This window comes from Polypterus senegalus, chromosome 15 (genome assembly GCF_016835505.1).
Source record: "Polypterus senegalus isolate Bchr_013 chromosome 15, ASM1683550v1, whole genome shotgun sequence".
Classification (NCBI taxonomy): Eukaryota; Metazoa; Chordata; class Cladistia; order Polypteriformes; family Polypteridae; genus Polypterus; species Polypterus senegalus.
Window position 1 is genome coordinate 45196533 of NC_053168.1, and position 20758 is coordinate 45217290.

The 20758-nt window shown below is 41.6% G+C and overlaps 1 protein-coding gene across 5 annotated transcripts in view; it reads left to right on the forward strand.

Moving 5' to 3' along the window:
- tbc1d5 (TBC1 domain family, member 5) overlaps window positions 1-15446 on the forward strand; it is a 483468-nt gene extending 468022 nt beyond the window's left edge. For all 5 annotated transcript variants that reach the window (XM_039737608.1, XM_039737613.1, XM_039737610.1 and 2 more), the window contains 2 exons: window positions 4759-4926; window positions 13482-15446. In XM_039737608.1, coding sequence (XP_039593542.1) covers window positions 4759-4926; window positions 13482-13805 — 492 coding nt within the window. In that variant the 3' untranslated portion in view covers window positions 13806-15446. The remainder of the gene's footprint in view (window positions 1-4758; window positions 4927-13481) is intronic.
- The last annotated feature ends 5312 nt before the right edge of the window (window positions 15447-20758 follow it).

Below are 20758 nucleotides of genomic sequence, written 5' to 3' on the forward strand. Positions count from 1 at the left end.
TGTAGCCCACATCTGTTAGCCAGTTTGAATGGTTGTAATGTGTAACCATCATTGAATGTTCCAGTGGCTCAATTCTGGACCTTTGTCATGAGAGAGTGCAGCTCTGTGGTTGTGACATCAACATTGTTTGAATTAGGAGCAACATTGCCTATAAAAAGTATTAACCACTTCACATTTTATTGTTATACATCATTAAATCACAGAGATTTAATTTGCCTTTTTTTTATCACTGAACAACAGAAAAAGACTCTTTAATCTTAAAGAGAAGACAGATCTCTGTAAAGTGGTCTAAATGAATTACAAATGTAAAATTCAGAATAATTTGTTACATAAGTATTGACCCCTTCAAGTCAGTATTTACTGTAGTAGATGCACTTTTGGCTGCCATGACAACATTGAGTCGCTGTACAGAAACCTGTCTCTATCAGCTTTGCATCATGAGTGAACAGACCTTTTTAAGTCCAGCTACAAATTCTCAATTGGATTCAGAAATGGACTCCAACTCGGTCACTCCAGGACATTAACATTGCTGTTTTTAAGCCATTCTTGTTGCAAGTGCTAATCAGGTTTAGCTAGCATCCTGTCTAGGATGAATGTGAGACCATTACCCGTGTGGGACGCAAAGATATGAGAACAGTGTGTGAAAGCCCCTAAAATTGGATATTTTCATCCCCCATCCATGAGAGGGAAACATCCCAGGACCATGATAGATATGTGGAACCCAGCAAGGCATGATGGGACTTGTAGTGTTGAGAGTCAGCCTTGCTGGTTCTCATGCGAGTGGCTAGGGGGCATTGCAGGGATACAAGATCTCCACTTTTCAGGCCTTATGCCGAACCCAGAAGTGCGTCCTTCAGGCTAAGCCCTGGCACCAGAATTACTCTCAGGTCCAACATAAAAGGAAGCTGTCAGAGCTGGAAGGATGGGAGGCAACACTCTCTGGAGGGAGGTGGAAGAATTAAGAGAAGACGGAAGGAGAAAGAAAAAAAGAAGAAAACTATTGTGTTTATTGGTGATTCTATGACCAAAAAGCCCATTGTGAGATATCATAATAAACGCCTCTATAATGGAACCCGTGAATGTCTGTGTGCTAGTTGTTTCCGAGGTTTGGGGTTCAGTGTTGCCCCCTATCTGTCACACTGTGTATATTTGCTTTTATGCCTGAGGATTTTGTCTTACTGTAAAACAAAACTTCTCCCACGTCACAGACTTCTTCGAGACTACATCAGGCTTTCCTCCATGACATCCTTGTATTTTACTACATTCTTTTTCAGTCTCCATCCTCACAAGCCTTCCGGGGCACTCTACAGAGGAGCATGTGACCACCATGGTGCTGCCACCATCATGCTTTTTTGTGGAGGTAGTGTGTTTTTGATAATTTAAAATGTTTGTTTATTGCCAAGCATGGCATTTAGTCTGGTGACCAAAAGGCTCAAATTTAGTCTTATCAGACCATAGAACCTTCTTCCATATGTCTTCTGTCAGACTGTAGCCAAGTGTTGTGTTGCTTTTTTAAACAGTGGCTTACCCTTTGCCATGCTTCTGTAAAGGTGCAACTGGTGATGCACCAGTTGTTGTACGCACTGTCTCTCCAGTCTCAGCCACTGCAGCTTGTGACTCCTTCAGAGTTCCCATAGGTCTCTTGGTGGCCTCTCTCACTAGTTGTCTTCTTGCACAATCACTCATTTTTTGTGAGTGGCCCACTGTAGGCAGATTTATAGCTATGGCATACTCTTTCCATTTCTTAATGACTGATTTAACTAGATTCTAAGGGACAGTCAGTGTCTTGGACATCTTCGTGTCTTCATCCACTGCTCCATCCGTGCTTTTCAATCACCACTTCACAGAGTTGCTTGTAGTGTTCTTTTGTCCTCATTAAGCAAGTTAGGCTACCTTACTAACTCACTACAACTTTGCTCTTCCATATAATGTTCATTTATATTGCAATCAAATGGAACCCTTTTTGACAGACAGGTGATCTCTACTGAACTAATTCTGTGACTTCTAAAACCAATTGGCTGCACCAATCATGGTTTAGGTGAGTCATATTAAAGGGTGTGTTTTATGTTTGTAATTAATTTTAAAAAGCCCACTTTGATTCAATGTTGTATTAAAATAAAATACGAAAACTTTATTAAAGTAAAATGCGAATGTTTTATTAAAATAAAATATGAAAACTTCCAATTGTTAAATACTTCTTATAGGCACTGTACTGTATGTCAAAGATTCTTTAAGGTGCAGCGAGATCGAGCGGGCATGTAGAGGAGGAACCTGCGTGGTTATCACTAGGAGAAAGGTGAAAGTCATCATTTTTGTGGAATTCATAGTGCAGTGGAGATTTTGGGATGATATAGAGTATAATCAGCTTAGAATCACATTTTAAGCACTTTACTGTTTTTTTTTTTTGTTCCATTTGAGTTCGAACTTAACATGAGGAACATCGAGTCACAGTTGCTGTTTCAGTTATTTATTATACTGTTTATACTGTAGCTCACCTAGCAGTTGGAGCTTCCTTTTATTAAATCACGATAGCCTCCGTGATTAAAAAATGTGCTATATTTTAAAGCACCTATTGAAGGAGAAATTTATTTGTAAACCATTTAAGTAATCTCACTGTATTTAGCGGTGTGTGGATTTCAAGGAAGCTTATGCAGCCCTCAAGGCGAATGTGAAAGCCACAGTTGGCATTTGCATCTAAACAAAGAATCACTGCCTTTGAAGAACTACAAATTGAGGGCCATCTGCACTCATATTTTTACATTTAGAAAAGGAAATGGCCATGAATTTCAAGCTACTCGGGGAAGCTTGCGTGTTTGGCAAAAAGAAGTTCAATTCAACAGTAAATCAAGCATGAAAATCGTATTACAAAAGGAACGTCCTTTGATTGCAGCTGTCTGGGTACACTAGTCACATCATAAAGATCACTTCATTTGATATCTTTTGAATGGAAATTTTATAATTTGGATTTGCACTTTCGCTCTTGGATTTGATTTTTTTCCCCTAGGTAGTCTAGTATTCTGCTCACATATCAAAATATGAAAACTAGATAAGTTATGGACCCTTAAACTAGGTGGAAAAGATGATTGTGTTGGATTGTGCTGAGCCAACACCCTGCTCAGGTTTGGCTTCCACCTTGCGTTTTACTTGGCCAGCACAGACACCAGCTCCCTGCAAGCCTTATCTGGATAAGAAGAGCAGAAGATGGATGGGAAGTTGTGACATGAAGTCTGATATGCTGAATATTGTAAAGTATGATTCCAGTCGACCTGTTACCTTCATGTTTTTCCTGTACTCTTTTCAAATGTTGGATCAGTACAAAGAATGGCGTAGTAGCATGTAGCATACTACAATGCTTAACTCTCTTTTGTTGATTTCATTATATTTTGCCTTGTCTCTGTGCAGTTTTTCCCCTTCATTGTATCTTACTAATGAAAATTAAAAATGAGAGTAGCAGAGATGCTGGCAAACAACACTGAACAATCAATGGGCTGCTACTTTAGCGTTAGACCCACTATTAATTAATGGGATTAATTAAACAATTAAACAATTAGAACACCTTGAAAAGTAAAATGAAAATCAAGATGAAAATACTGTTAAAAAGAAAAAAAAATACATTATTCCAGTATAACCGCTTTTTTTTTTTTTTATTGCCAAACTTAGTTTTCTAATTTCTATATTGTTCCCAAACCACACAACTTGGGAAATAACAGTTCACTTATTTAGCCCAGGAGTCCAATTAAAAACAGAAGCTGGTTGGAACAAAAACGTGAAGCCATAGGACCACGGGACCGAGTTTGAGAAACACTGTGCTAGAAGGAGCTCTGACCCTGAAGTGCTGTAGTCCCTGTCTCCTGAAGTGCTCCTGAGGCTTAGTCAGTTGTGACTTCAGATGGTGCTTAAAATTTCCTCAGGGTCCAAGAATCACCGAGTCCTGGGTTAAGGATTGGCTGGTGAAAGTAAGAGAAGGCAGATCTAGATGGAAAGAGACTAGAGGTGAAAAGTGAGCCCATATGTGTCGTACTGGGGTGGGTAAATGAATGAGCCAACAGAAGCTTGGAAGCTGGCCCAGGCCAGCCAGAGGGTTCTGGTTTGGCTTTTCATTTGCTGCACAGTTCCTCCCTATATTTATCCCTCCTTGTAGTTTATGTTGTTTAATGCAGGTGACTTGAAAACTAGTATAAGATTTTGTGGCATGCGTTTAGCCATTGTGACTTTATTTACTTGTGTTTCAAACAGCTCCAAAATGATGACAATTTATTTGTTGTGTTTGTTTCTTTTTTATCCCATGTGTTGTACTTGATGACCTAAAGAGTGTGCATTTTGGTAATCACTGGCAGACTTGGTTGATACCATTGAACATTTGGTTTGGTTACACAAAATGTCAGGATTTTATTTTTCAGACAAGTCATGGTTTTTAGTTATAGACTGAGATGAATAGCCAGGCAGCAATGGAAACAGAAAATGGATAATTGCTAATTGCTTTTGTTTGAAACACTGTAAATTACATTCATCTGTATTTTATTTATCAATGAGGTAAGCTGCATCATTGTTACAACAAGTTAACATGGTAATGGGGACATGCATCTGTCTTCTTGGCTTTGTACTGATGCAGCCAGGATGAACCCCCAGGCCTGACCTATCCAGTTGGAAGAATGTCTTAGAGCATCCTAAAAATGAACTTTAGTTGAACAAGGTGAAGTTCATTGACTGTTTTCAGACGTGGATTGTAATTGAATGAATCTTTTTGTTTGTTTTTAGATTAAGGACATTTTGAAGGGGTCACTGCGCTTTAACCAGAGTCAATTGGAGGCAGAAGAAAATGAAGAAATCACCATAGCAGATGATCATTACTGCTCCAACAGTCATGCTGCAGAAACTGAAAACAATGTTGATCAGGAGAAGTCCCAGTTTGTGAGAAATCAGGAGGTACTGTACAGCTTTGCTTTGTTTTGTTTCCAGCGCTGCCATGATCAGCTGCCTAAAACAGTAGCTCCCATGTATTTTTGTTTGTCTTCATTGTTCATTACTATTTTGTTGCTATTTTTTACTACTTTTTTGATAATATGGCTAACAGTAAATGTGAGGAGGGACAAGCACTCACTTGCATGTGACAGCAGCTGTTGGTCTTGTGCCCTTTGTCTCCCAAAGTACATGAGTTAATTGCCGGGCTACCAGCAGAACTACAGCGGAAACACTGAGAGAACAGAGCAGGTACCTGACTTTGCAATAAAGAAGAAGGTACAGACCTTATCTGCCTTGGATTATTATGGGAAATGTAAAATCACTGGTGAATAAAATGGATGAGCTCTCAGCCTGTTCAGGAGCCAAAGGGAGCCCAAACTCAGCAGTCTCATGCGCTTCTCTGAGACAGGGCTTAGAGTGGAAACACTGGACTTAAAATCGTGTGGGTGGACAGAAGCAAGTCCGAAAACGGCAAGAATTAAGGAGTCAGGCTTGCCATTTTTGTGAAAGAAAAGGACACACAACTATTAAAGGACAGGTGTGCAACCCGAATATTGAACTGCTTGCAGTGGGTTTAGGACCTTATTATATGTTGAGTTTTCACATGCCATTGTGCTAGAAGTTTACATTCCCCCTCGACAGATGCAGCAATTGCAACAGGCACGGTATATTCTCTAATTAACTATGTTACAACGGATCATGCCAGTGCTTTCATTCCAATTTCTGGGGACTTTAATAACCACATTTCACTTTCCTCTGCCCTCACCAATTTTTACCATTTTGTGGTATGCCAATGTTAAAGAGGTATATATTGTAACTTACTTGCATTGCCACCTTTAGGCCAATCGGACCATAATTTGGTACAGCTCATACCTAAACACTAAACACTTTGTTCAGTGGCTGCCAGTCACCACCAGGAGTGTGCAAGAATGAACAGCAGAGGCTGTGGAGGCTCTGATGGATGCCTTTGAAAACACTGACTGGGACATGCTTTTTGAGTCACACGGGTAGGACATTGAGAGGCTGAGCCACTGTATCACAGACTGTGTGGATAACATTGTCCCCAAAAAGGCAATGTCCTGTTTCCCCAACAACAAACCATGGATCACAAAAACCCAATTAAATAGGAAGAAGAGAGCTTTCAGGTCTGGAGACAAAGATGAAGTAAAGCAGGTGGAGTCAGAACTGAAGAAGCAACTCCAAAACGGGAAAGCCTGCTACAGAGACAAACCTGAGCACAAGTTACAACAGAATAACATGAAGGAAGTGTGAAATGGGTTGGGGACTATTACTGGCTACAAGCAGGCTGGTAAACATGGCGGGGAAGGGGACAAGAGCAGAGATAATGAACTGAACCAGTTCTTCGACAGGTTTGGCTCATTTTGTCAGTACAGCCCTCCCCTAACACTGCTAGCCTCTGTGAGTGAGCTGAGGAAGTTCTAGAATCCAAACTACCATCTGCACACTGCACAACCTTCCCCCACAATAACATCACACCTGTGGGCTCCTGTTCCTTTCCACTCTCTGGACTTTGTGTCTCTATTGATGAAGTGAGGAGAGAGCTGGGAAAGCACTGCAAAAACATGGCTTCAGGGTCAGATGAAATCAGCCCCAGGGTGATGGAAACATTTGCTAGTCAGCTCTGTGGGGTCCTACAACACCTGTTCTCGCTTTTCCTGAATTTTCAGAAGGTTCTCCTGCTGTGGAAAATATCCTGTGGTCCCAGTGCCAAAGAAAGGTCATTCTAGTGATGCCAAGGACTTCACGCCAGTTGCTCTTACTTCATGCATCATGAAGACCTTTGAGAGACTGGTCCTAAAACAGCTATGGCACCTGCTTTCAGAATCTCTGCAGTTTGCCAATCAGACACAGATAGGTATGGAAAATGCACTCATCTATGTGCTCCACAGAGCCTACTCTTATTTGGACAAAGCTGGCACCACAGTTAGAATAATGTTCGTTGTCTTTTCCAGTGCTTTTAATATCATTCTGCCTCATTGACTTGGGGAAAAGCTCAAGGCTTTGTATCTTGATGCCCCCACAATTTCCTGAATTATGGACTACCTGACCAACAGACAGCAGTTTGTGAGGCTGAGGGACTGCTTTTTGTAAATGGAGGTGAATAATATAGGAGCATTTCAGGGAACAGTCCTGTCTCCCTTTCTGTTCACCCTCTACACAACAGACTTCCAGCATCATACCACCGCTTGCCATCTACAGAAATTTTCAGATGACTTGTCTGTCATAGGCTGCATTAATAATGAGAGACAAGTCAGAGTACAGGAAAGCTGTGGAGGACTTTGTCTTGTGGTGCAGGGACAGCAACTTGCAACTCCACATCAGAAAAGCAATACATAAGAGCTTGTGGTGGACTTTAGGCATACCAATGAGCCTCTGAGACCTCTCACCACACAGTGGGAGACTGTGGAAGTGGTGCAGAGCTACAAGTACCTCGGGAGTCATATAAACAACAAACTGGACTGGTCAGACAACACAGTAGCTTTGTATAAGAAGGGCCAGACCAGACTGTACTTGCTAAAGAGATTCAGGTCTTTTGATGCATGCAGCAAGCTGGAAATGTTCTCTCAGTCCATATAGCCAGTGTGGTGTTCTATGCTGTGGGGAAGCAACTTGCGCGCAAAAGAAGCACAATGCCTGAATAAACTTATCAGGAAGGCCTGCTCCATCACAGGCCAAACCGTGGACACGTTGTTAGCCATTGTAGAGGATGATGGCAAAGTTAGATGCCATCATGAAAAATACATTTGACCCCTCCAGGAGGTGCTGTTTTTAGTCACAGGCTCATACTACCATGAAGCAGCTCTGGGGGTTGTTTATGCCCACTGCTACTGGCATTTCAGTGCTTCCTCCTGGGGCACTTGTTAAGTTTATTTTGAAATACCATTTTTAAATATCTGGACAATTTACATTTTTTTATTTATATATTTATTTTTTAATTACATATTGATTTATTGATTGGCTGTATTATTTGTCCTGTGAGTCTGTATCCTTGTTTTTATGTTTCTGCTGCTATACACATATGAACTTCCCCTTGGGATTAATAATGTTTACCTAATGTAATCTAATGATCCCATCATGCAAACAATTTCAATCTCCTCTTTATTTTCAAAGGGAAAATAAAGCAATTAAGGTACTCCAGTAGATATTTATTGCTTAAAGTTCTTCAACATTGTCACAGTGCAGCTGATGTTGATCATGGTGATAATGGGAAAAATGCGTTAAAGGATCTGAGTCAACTACAGAATAATTATTTTATGAATTTTCCTCTGCATATCTGAGATTAGGTCATGGGGGAAACAGTTTTAGCAGTGAGGCCCACATGAACCTTTAAAGATCTACACTTGCCAACTCATACTGTAGGATTCCCAAGGTGTTACCAGTCCATCTGGGAAAAAATAATCCTCCCTGTATGTGCTGGGTCTTCACTGGGGTCTTCTCCTAGCTGGTCATGCTTTAAAACCTCTGCAGGTAGGTGTCCGAATCAGAAACCCAAAAATTCCCAATTGGCTCCTCTTAATTTGGAGGGTCATCAGCTCTATTTTGAGCCTCTCCCGGATGTCTGTGCTTCTCAGTCTGCCTCAAAGGATAAGAATAATTCACACATTAAAGTATTTCATACATTCAGATGATTGATTAGCAGAGAACAAAGGTGGCAGGATGGCTCCCATCTCTCAAGTGCTGGTCTGAAATGCTGACCCTGTCATTTTCTGTGTAGAGTTTGAATGTGCTCCCATTGTCTTCCTGGATACTCCAATTTCCCACCAGATACATAAGCCATGTTGCTTAGGTTCATTAGGGACTCAATTAGTTTAACGTAGGAGTGTAAGCAAACATGCCCTATAATGGCCAGCCACGCTGCTCAGCCCTGGCTTCTGCTTTTACTCATTGTGCAAGGAAAGCCTGCATAATCCTGCACTGGAATAAGCAAGTTTAGAAAACAGATGAAGGAATATTTGATCAGTCTTTAATTTGCTGTAATATCATTAGCTCTGCTAGCGTTGAAACCAGGCTTGATGGCTGATCTGTTTTAAGGTTTGTGGGAAGGCAGGATTTATGTTTTAATGTATATCCTGACAGTGAGAAGAATTTGTGGATTTGTTATATGAACTGAAAGGCCAGGTGATCAGCCTTGGATGGCGATGATCATAAACTATCATAAAGTTTTAGTTGTGTTCATTTTCTGTGATAATGAATACGGTTTTGGTTTACAAATGTTGAATGTTAATAGTAAGCAATCCGCATTTGTCTTTTCACCTGTTCAGTTTTCAGTACTATTCTGTGATAATATTTGAAGAATTGGTTTATAATTTTAACATATAATCAAAAAATTTAATTCCATTTACAGTGTAAAAAAGAATTTAATTTCCCGTCTTAGGAAATTAAGAGAGTCCGCGGGGATGACATCTAATTTTTGTGATAAAATTACAATACATCAGGGCAGACACTTTAATGAAATGAAGTGTAATTACATCGTGACTGCAGTAAGTGGAAAGTGGAAAGCCTGACAATTTGTAATCAAAACAAATGGAAAGTGCAACACATAACACATCAGAGCATAGCTATTATTCAGCCGAACATGTGCTGGGCTGTGTGTTCCCACAATGTCATTTTTTTTTATCCAAAATACAGTAATGCATGTTTTTAATTGTCCTCACTCATTCACTAATCTATATTTAAAGAATAATTATTGTTCGTTATCACATAGTGCTTATGAAAAAGCCCAAAATACAGTTGTTCCAAGCTTCTCCTTCATATTTATTAGTGTTTCACGCACAGCATCTGGATTGTGTTTGTTGTAATTGTGATGACTTTTTATAAGTTATAAATTGCAGCTTAGAAATGAGTTTCTTACTTCAGTAATCCTAATTAGCTTCTGAATCGTTCAAGAAAAATAACAATTAACATCACCATAATCAATTTTATTTATCTATTTTGTATTGATTTTAATTAAAAGCAAATAATATTCCATATAATTAAATCATACTTAACAAACCCAAATTCTGCTCCCACCCAAAAGAAAGAGAGGAGACTCAGCCGACAAACCAATTTTATTTAACTTTTTTTCCAGTTTACATCGTTGTTACTGGGTGCTGTTTCAGCATTTAGTAACCAGTCCTTTCCAACTTTGTACTGTTGGTTTAAGCAATTTAAAATAAACACAAGTGCTCTTCTCCTTTATGTAGGCTGCTGGTCATTTTATCAGATCAGCAAGGAATTTTTGAAGAAGTGTGTATTTTTTTTGTTATTTGCTCTCCTATGTCAACATTCTGAATAGATCATTGAGAAGAATGCTCGAGTCCCTACTAATCCGCTCAATTTCAAGCCTTTTGTAGCTTCTTTATGTTCATGTAAGTAATGCAGTTGACATTAGAAAGGAAAATGGGGGCTAAGAAAAATAGTAAGTGAAAACTGCAGAGTAATGAAACAATATGAATTATTAAAGAAGTCCTCCTGAGTAATTATACAGCTTTCATTTTATAGTTGTTTCAGAAGGATTAAAGTTGTGCTTTCCTTCAGATCGGTGATCACCCCTTCGCACGATACCTTCAGCATCTCGGAACTCCTGGTTTTGAAGTGAACCACTCCTCTCAGTCAAACTTCATTTTTTGGATTATATAATGTTTGGACTGTCTGTAATACGATTTGATATTCTCGACTAAGCCTTTATTAACACTAGAAATACCAGAGCCAACGAAAAAACTCTTGTGTCGATAAGCCCAAGCAGCAAGCAGCCTGGTATACCATCCACCCACCGCCTCAGAACTGGCAAGAAATTCTCCCAGTCCCTGCCTTGATTGATTATCTGGGAGTGAGCTACCCAGAATTGTAAGGGGAAATAATTTGATGTGTGTTTTGTGTCAACAACAATCTATGTAAACACATCGTTAAAACAGAAACATTTTTCATGTTTTAGTAATAAATGACAAACTGTAGACATGAACTATATAATGTGTGAAGGTTGATGGCCAAATATCAAATAAACACTTTCACAAAAGGTGCAAGTACAATATGACACCTTCCGTGGTGCAGCAGTTAGAACTGTCGACTCATAATCTAGAGGTCATGAGTTTGAAACCATCTCCCCTCAAATTTACCATTTTGATTAGTGAGCTGCTCTTATTGTTAATATTATACAATAAACACATACATTTGATTTGCATCTGTAACAGCTGGTGTAAATTTATAGCACTTGTAAAAGTTAGCGTTTTTTTTTTTTTCCACTTTTATTCTCTCAGTCACGATAATGATACAACACTCACCCCTGCCCCAGATCAGACACGGTTACTTTTTATCTGAAACTGGGAATAACTGTAGATGTGAGTGGTGTTTTGAGACAATGGAACTGGAAATTCTCTGATCTGGAGGGATAAAAGCTGACACACAAACGCTGGTGAATCTGCCTTCATCGTCACTTGAATTTTTTTTATTCAGTTTTATTGAGTGTTCCTGCTCACGCTGGAGTATTATTAGTAACCACCTTATGGTCCTTGATGTCAAAGCCGCAATGGCAAAAAAAACAAGAGACATAGGTATATATGATGTTTGGAATTATTCATTTTATGACCTGTATAGTACATTTCGGAAAACATTGTGGCACGGATGCAACATTATTCGTATTATTCATATTCATTCGCATGCCTTCTGGCGCTTGTAATCAGTGACCATGGTTTTACAGCATCCACCACACGATGACATAGCTCGGGATTGGTTGGCAAAGGCAGACAAAAGGTCTAGTCCAACCCTCCGGAAATGACCCTCTATCTGCCTAAGCCGGATGTTACCTGGGCATCCCCTTGGTTTGGTCCCACTACTCGGTTCTCAACAGTGAGGATCCTGTGAGCCAGATCACCATCAGGAAATCGTGCCTCATGGTTGTAGTGCCGTAACTGATGTTTCCTCACTATACAGGTAATGTGCTTCATTTGGTACTCCATGAGCAATTAAACACAAAGTCTATCTGGCGGTCCCCAAGGACTCTCCAAAGAGACACAGTATCAAAGGAGTCCAGTCTTCATCTCAGGTCTCTGTATGGCGTCCATCTCTCGCAACCATATAGCAAGACAGGAAGCTTGGACCTTTGTCCTTTTGCATAGATATCAGGAGCACCACACACCCCTTTCCAGTGACCTCATGGCTCCCCATGCTCTCCCAATCCGTCTGTTGACTTCATAGACCAGGGGTCCTCAATCACGGTCCTGGAGAGCCGCAGTGGCTGCAGGTTTTTGCTCCAACCCAGTTGCTTAATAAAAAGCACTTATTGCTAAAGTAACACTTCTGCTTCACTTTAGTGATTTTGAGCCCTTATTGCTTAATTTTGTCTTAAACAGCTATTTTAATTGCTCCTTATTATCAATAACATGCAAATGACAAGAGAGAGCAGCATTTCTCCATTTAGCTTATTTACATTTACACCTGTGTGTATTTATCTGCACTATTGGGTTTAATTAAATACTTGGAAGAAAAATGAAGAGAAAAAAGTGAAGGACTGAGAATTACTCGTCCATTTTAGCCTTCAAATCATTTGCATGATAGAAAGGGAAAGAAAATCTAGGATATGAGAATGACCTGACATAGCAGAGTTAATTTAATTTCATAGCTTGTTAGTGCTTTATTGGCAAGAATTGCTTTCTAATTAAGCAACCAGGTCAGAACAAAAACCTGCAGCCACTGTGGCTCTCCAGGACTGGGATTGAGGACACCTGTCATAGACCATAGACACGAATGTCACTGCCAAGGTAAGTAAACCTCTCAATAAGGTTGACATTCTCTCCACAGACAGACACACTGCTGATGGCTGTGCCTAAGAGATCATTAAAGACCGCGACCGTGTTGTTTGTTTTCCAGGACACTCGTAAGCCCAGACACTCAGACTCCTCACTCAGTCTCTCGAGAGCCCCGCTCAGAGCCTCCATTGACTCCGCGAAGATCACAGCATTGCCAGCAAAGCCAAGATCCGTGAATCTTTCTTCACCAACAGATGCCCCACAGCCTCTGGACCCCACAACCTTGCCCAACACCCAGTCCATACAAGCATTGAAAAGAGTAGGAGCAGGACAGACCCCTGACAATCCCCAGAATCAACTGGGAAAAACACAGAGGTCCTGCCTCCACTCTGCACAGCACTCACAGTGCCAGTGTATAGGAGTACTGGAGCATCAATACTGTAGAAAAGATGACTGCCGTTTTGGTTGTTCTTCTCCTCACTGACCTTTTCACATAACGGCCTCTTCTTCAAACTCAGCTTTCTCTTTTATTAATACTCCAATTTAAAAGTTTTTTAGACTTCTTCTCTTGTCTTCTGTTTAGCACACCACTAGAACTGACCAGAAAAGTTAACATTTTGGTCTGCAACTGCACACATTTAAGATTTTTGTATACCATATCAGAGCAAAGAAATATCTTCTATTTCTCATATTTTTTAAATTTATTAAGTATTGTTCAGTTTTGTTACATTTGTTACTAAATACTAATTTTGTTTTTTATTTGCCTCTTTATAGGCTACCTCCCAGACTTCCCTAAACTCGGAGAGCAGGAGCTCAGATGACTACATTTTGTTATGCCAAGAAGATGACGATTTAGAAGATCAGACAATTAAAGGCCCAAGCAGCATCTTTCCAGGTGATCACCCACATTCCCATTTTCTTAGGAAGGGAAAAGTGATCTTAAAATCGGGAGAAGATCACAAACCAAATCCCAGCTTCTCTGACCCATTAATGGGGCCAACATCGGCGTCTTCCAGTACCTCCGGCTCAAGCCCAGATGATGACAGCAGCAATAGCAAGGACTCTGATTTTACAATCGTGAACCCTATGGATATTTAGATACTCTATCAAATGATTATCTTTATGCATAAGTAAGCATCGAAAGACTCTGCGCTTCCTTCCTCTCTTCGTTCATTTCATCTCTTATTCATCATCTCACAGCCACTTGTATGGAGACGACTGCCTCAAAAGTACTATACAGGAGAAAGGACATGTGGTTCAAATGTTCGATTTCAAATGAGGTCTTGTGTGATTCTGAACAAATGTGTCTTGTGAAAAATGAGTACGATTTCTACAGATACACAATCGGAATTCCTTTTGGGGGTCTGCTTCAGCTGTTCCTGACGTCATTGTCTTTTTTTATAATCATGAAAGCAGTTTAAATGTTAAAAGGCAAGAACTCGACCGCCCTAACAGTGAATGCTTCGTTTTTGTTTCTCACAGAGTTCTGTTGTCTGTGGTAGACACATTTATTTTTGTAAACTCCCAGCTTCCACATTTTGATTTGCAGTTTCTTTCCCTTGCAATACACACTCTGCTACTGCAAAGCTTTTGATCAAAATAAAGTTCAACTCAAGACTGAGACTGATGGCTGCTCGGTCACCAGCTTCTTTGCATTGGTGACGTTACCTCCCGAATGCTGGGGAGCACTTTGGAGTCACCATCAAAGAGAAATCTGAAGACAGTGAAGGACATTGTCAGGAAGTGTCAATTTACAGAGAAATATTTGAGCTGGATGGGCAGGCTAGATGGTACAGAAGACGACTAACAAATATAAAATATGACTAACAAATATGACATGCTTCCCAATCCATATGCCACACAGACATAACCACAAATGAAAATGATTGTGTATGTCTGTTGATTACAATTTTGACATAAACAGGATTAAAAAAAATACTTTGACAACTTTTTTTTTTTTTTACTGCTTTTACTTGTGTTCATTTTGCTCCGCCAATTGCTTCATTGCATTCCTGTGTTGCTTTCAGAGGGAGTGTTTTTCACTTTCCAGTGTCTGACTAAATGTGGTAACTGGATGAGCAAATTCAAGGGGAGCCTTTCTCTGGTGGGTACAAACTGCTGTATATGAGCTCTGGCTGAAATTCAAAACTGTGCCTTACTACATTCCTACCATTTCAAAACGATGCAAATGCCACTAAACATCCATGTGACCCCTAATGATTACAAGAAAAAAAAAATGGTGATATGCCAGGATTTGAGAAAATCCCCTTCATCCGCTGATGTTGTTACGGGATTAAGGCAAATCCCATTAGGCGTATCCAGATACAACTAATTTTCTGCAGTGCTCAGTTCCGTGATTAGGAAATGGCAGATGATCCCGTCTGCTCCAAGCAGGTATTTTATGTTTATTTTTTTTTTGGTGAGAGGGGGTTCAGCTGGTCTAATAAAATCCAATTAATTTCAATTTAGCCATATAGGCATCGTCAAAGGTGGAACTGTACTTCTATCACTAAAAAGCACTGATCTCTCCCTCCGTGACGTTTGTATGTCTGTTGTCTCGGCTCCGTCATGCTGTCTGGCGCGCTGCTGTACGTCCACAATGATCGGCAGTCACGTCCGCGTTTACCATTTTATTTACCGTGTCTGTAGAATGGACTGGCAACTACTTCTGATGTACAATTTTATTCATGAATGTAGAAAATGTACAATTAATTCCAAAATTAAATGAATAACAAGCCATTCAAATTGCATTTCCTTCATTTCATTCGCTTGTGAACTGTTATGTAAAAACTGCAGAGTGTGATCTCTCTGACCACTCCGGTACCCGCACCCTTCTGCTGTGTGCTGCAACTTTATTTCATTGCTCTTTATCCATAAGCCCTTGGTATTTGGAGTTTGCGTTTTATCCTTGAAACCCCAGACACAGGGTGGTGTAGAAAACAAATAAGGGCACTTGAAACATCTTGGAGGCTTGGGCACCGAGGGTTTGTTTAGCCCGTTCACTGGGTAAGCTAAGATTCATTTGGGAAAGTTGCCGGAGTTGGGCTAAATGCCACTCTCCGGACTACTGAACCTTCAAATGAGTTTTTCTGACAGAATGGCACGTGGGTCATGGGTGAAAAGGAAGAAGAGTAAGCCTCTGTGTCACGTCTGGACTCTTCCCCTGGCGTCCCCTTGAAATTCTTCCCCATAAGAGAAGAGCAGAAAGCAGTCCTCTGGGTGGCAGGGCACACCTGATTAATTTGGAGTGGGCAGCCCACTTAATGGTGTGTCTTTAGTCTAATTGGGAGATGGTCTGATGCTGCACACACAAACACAGGGGTCTTAGCCGGGGTCCCAAATGCTGGAGAGCCAGCAGTCTTCTGTGCTGATCCAAGATTAAATTCCAATTACTGTTGTTTTTTTTCATAAAACGTCCCCAGTTATAATCACATCACTGAACAAGTTCTCAGGACCGCTATGCTAATACTGGGCAGGGGCTGCTGTCCTCTTAAAGCAACCTCAGGTCTGTCAGGCACGGATTCCACAAGATGTTGTTAAAATCCTTTGAGTTTCTGGTCCTTGTTGAGATGATGGCATCATGCAGTCTGCAGATTTGTCAACTGCACATTCATTATGTCTGACCACTAAAAGAACACTGGACTTATTGTCATGTTCAGGAAACCAGCTTGAGAAGACTTATGCATTGTGGCTGGTGTACTATCACGCTGGAAGTAACTAGCATTTAAAGATGGGTAAATTGTGGCCTTTATGGGTGTAAGGGACGGCCGGTAGCCCAACCCAGCAAGGACGCCCAAAAGACGGAAGGATGGGGGAAGGCAGCTGCTTTAGGGTCCCCAAAACACTAAATGGCAGCTCCCCTGGTTTACAGCGGTGCCCCGGATTCCCACTGAGCACCATGGGACCTGGAGTTCTCTATCTCAGCCTTGTTGGATGCCGTCAGGGGGTGCTGTGGAAGAACCATGAGGCATAAGGTTTTCGCCTGACCCGGAAGGGCTGGTAGGTCATGTGAGTGGAAGAGCAGAAGCACTTCCAGGTTGGACAATATAAAAGGACCAGACTAACCTCACAGGGACAAACCAGAGTCGAGTGGAAGACGGTTGAAGATTATGGGAGGAGCGGAGGAGAAAACACAGAGAAGGAAGAATTGTGTGTGCTGTATTTCTTACTTGTGATGGGAAGAGTTTCCTTAATAATAAAAAGCTCTCTGTTGCTTTTAACTTTTGCCTGATGTCTGTCATGTTGGGTTTGAGGAGCAACAGTGCCCTCTAGTGTCCACATAGGATTAACATGGTCAGCAACAATACTTAAATGGGCCACTTCATTTGAGTTAGGATTGTTTGGTATTAATGGGCCTAAAGTGAGCCAAGAAACCATTCCGCACACTATCTCCACCAGCCTGGAGTGTTGACACAGGGTAGTTTGGATACATGGATTCATGCTGTTGACACCAAAATCTGACCCTACCACATGGTGCCTCAAGTAGAGCTCGAGATTCATTAGACCAGTTTTGGTGAGCCTGTGCCGACTGCAGCCTCAGCTTTCTGACAGGAGTGGAGCCCAATGTGGTCTTCTGCTGTTGTAGCCCATCTGCCTCGAGGTTTGATGTGTTGTGCATTCGAGATGCTTGTCTGCTCACCACAGTTGGTTATCTGAGTTATCATGGCTTTTCTGTCAGCTCAGAGCAGCCTGGCCATGCTCCTCTCACAACTCTCTCGTCAACATGGCGTTTCTGTCCACAGGATTAGATAAGTAACTCAAGTGACAACAGTTATAGAAACCCCTAGAGCAGCCCGGCTGATGCCCCATGCCACTATCAAAATCACGGAGGTCACGTTTTCCCCTTTCTGTGGACTGAACTGAAGCTCTAGATCTCTTAACGCGTTGTTTGGTATGCGTTGTGCATCTGCTACATGACTGGCTGGTTAGATAATTGCATGAATGTGCAGATGTCCCTCATACTTTGCTCAGAATTAAGAACGCTCAACAGTTATCTCCACACTTCAAAGAAAAAAATTTAAAAGACACTGTGGTGTCTCTTTCAGGTTAGCCTCAGACACACTTGGAAACATTCAGCACAAACATAAATCAGGCTCCATCTTTTGCTAGGCTTTTGACAAACTGCTGTATTAAAAGCAAGCTTAACATGAGGTGGTGATGGCAGCCACCAAGCCAGGTGGGATGATGTTTTTGGCACCAGGCTGCGGCCATTCCTTCTGTCCTTTCTTGGCTCTGCTGTTTCCACTCAACCTGAGAATTTTGTTTGCCCAGACTGCTGATCCAGTAAGAACCACAGAACTTTCAGGTGTCCACATACGAACAAATGGTGCTCATTGGAATTAATGTTTTGATAGAAAGATAGATACTTTATTAATCCCAAGGGGAAATTCACAAAGTCCTTGTGGGTTTCGTTCAAGTACACTAGAATGGCTGACGGGCATTGATGCAGACTTATTACTGTTACGAAGATGTCGGCCTGCTCAGCTTCTTTTAGACGAGTCTTCATTCTTCTGCCTTACAATCTCTGTCATGCTTCTGCTCTAGGCCACTTACGTCTGTGCAGTAAACCAAGAATTGAAATACGCCGCAAATTCTGCTTCTCTGTTTTGGTACCAAAAGAAAGTTGTGTTTGGAGGTAATAAGTGCTAACTGGGACCCCAAGAGCTTTGTAGCGTCTTCAGGAAGGCCTCGATCTCTTAGTCGGTGAACGGCTGCAGCTCCTCGTTTGAATCTGTTAGTCCTCTCAGTGAGAACATCCTGACTGTCAGCTGGAGTAGTGATTGGTGCATCGACACCTTAAATGTGGGTTTTGTTAAAAAAAAAAAAGGCTACGTGATGGAGAAAAGTGCTTTTTATCTTAAATTCACTTCCTAAAAATGTATAAAAACCACGTGTGCCAATCAGGACTATTTTTTCAGCTCGTAATGAACTTTAACAGAGGAGCAGAGCTGAGCGGTGCGTCAAGACATCGACCGATGAAGGGTCTTCTGGTCACCTCAGTGCTGACCTTCTCCTCGTTCATCTCCGTTTTCTTTATTCCTGATGACTTTGCTGGTTTTTCTTTTCTTTGAGGATTCCAAATGATTTCAGTTGTTATTTTATTGTTATTTTGGCCACATGCCCGCTCTGCTCGGGTGTCTCTTCTCTGGTGAGTGCCGCTGTTTTTTGTGTTGTTAAATTGAGCATTGATGTGCAGTGCTAACCATGAAGTGCCCACCACTGTAAGTCACGCCAATGTGCCACAGGTTCTGATGATCAAACCCAGACCTTCCTGCACCCGCTGACGTTTGTGTGTCATACCCACCAGTACCCACGTGATGCACTTCCGTTTCTTCATCCGTTGTCACTTAATGCCAGTACTCTGTGAACTACCGGCAGTTGTGTCCAAATGGATGTCATGTGTGACAACTCCAGAGCCGTGTGTGCAGATCCCCGCGCAGGGGTCAGGTCTTTGGAGTCCTCCTGTGCTTCCTCCCACATCCTAAAGAACCTTCACATTAGGGCTGATCAGTGACGTGTGAGTGTGTGCCCACTAGATGGGTAGCTGGTGGTGCCCAATGCTGTTCTACTGCCCCCCACTGGAGGAAATGGGTGGATATGACACTCTGGAGACACTCCGCCACCCCAAAGTGGCACAACACATAAAACTGTCCAGAAGTGCACCCCTCGCAAACCGGCCCACCCTAAGAAGACCGACAGAATCGCATGCTCAGCTGGACCATCGACACTTGGCGGTCTTTTAGAACATGGCCGTTTTATTATATAAATTCCCAGCTTACTGTCGCTCCAGTCACTGTTAATTCTGAAAAGATGTCGTCCCCCCAATCCCCCCGTTGTCACATCTCGCCTGGAGTTCAAATTCTCATTTTATGTCTGCTTTTGATTCTTCTGTTGTTTATGGGTATCATTCTTTATTTTATAGTTTGTTAATATGACTCTGTTATATTCCACGTGCTTTGTGGGTGGTCCCCAATAGGCGGGACCACCTGCCAATCACTGCCATGAGGTGGCCTGTTAATCCAGAGAGTCTTTCGTAGTTCCCGTTGGTTAATTTCGAGTTTGCTTGGGAGTTTGGGGGGCATCTTCTACTTGAGTTCTGCGCTCTTTAGCATTCCCGACTGTTCTGCTCAGTATTTGGGGTGGCGAGCACGGATTCAAGGGGTGGCCTTGGCCTGGTGTGAAGGTGCGTGTATCTGTAAAGCTCAGTTGAGGGAGCTAAAGGCCCACAATTCATACAGCATGCCAGGACAAAAACCAAATAATGAAGTCCAAGGAACACTCTTTAGAACTCTTTAGATCACCACAATAAAATAGTGGGAAGAATATATCAGAGCAAAGGTACAGAACCATTTCTAGAGCTTTCTTCACAGTGGCCTCAATAATTGTGAAATGGAAGAAGTTTGGAACCACCAGGGCTATTCCTAGAGTTGGATGTCTGGCCAAACGGAGTAACTGGGCAAGAGGGACCCTGGTCAGGGAGATGTCTAAAAACATTATGGTCACTTAAGATAGACAGATAGACAGATAGATAAAATAGTTTCAAAAGTCCTCTGCTAAAATGGGACAACTCCTCAGGAGGACGACCATTCCAGCAGCACTGCATCAATCAGGTGTTTATGGTAGAGTAGCTACATGAAAGCCACACCTGAGTAAAAGACATAAGATAGCCCACTTGGAGTTTGTCAAACAGCATTTAAAGATTCTCTGGTCTGAGAAAAAAAAAATTAACTCTTTCAGTAGAATTCCAAGCACTGTATTTGGCAAAGACCAGGCACTGCTCATCACCTGCCTAATGCCATCACTATTGTGAAGCTCAGTGGTGGCTACATCACACTATGGGGGTGCTTTTCAGCAACAGGAACAGGTAGACTGGTCAGAATGACCAGAATTAAAGGAAGAATGATTGCAGCCAAATACAAGGAGGATCTTGAAAAAATCTGCTCCAGGGTGCACGCAATCTCGGACTGAAGTGAAGGTTCACCTTTCAGTATGACAAAGATCTAAAGCATACAGTGAAGACGATGCTGGAGTAGCTTCGGGACAAGTCTTCC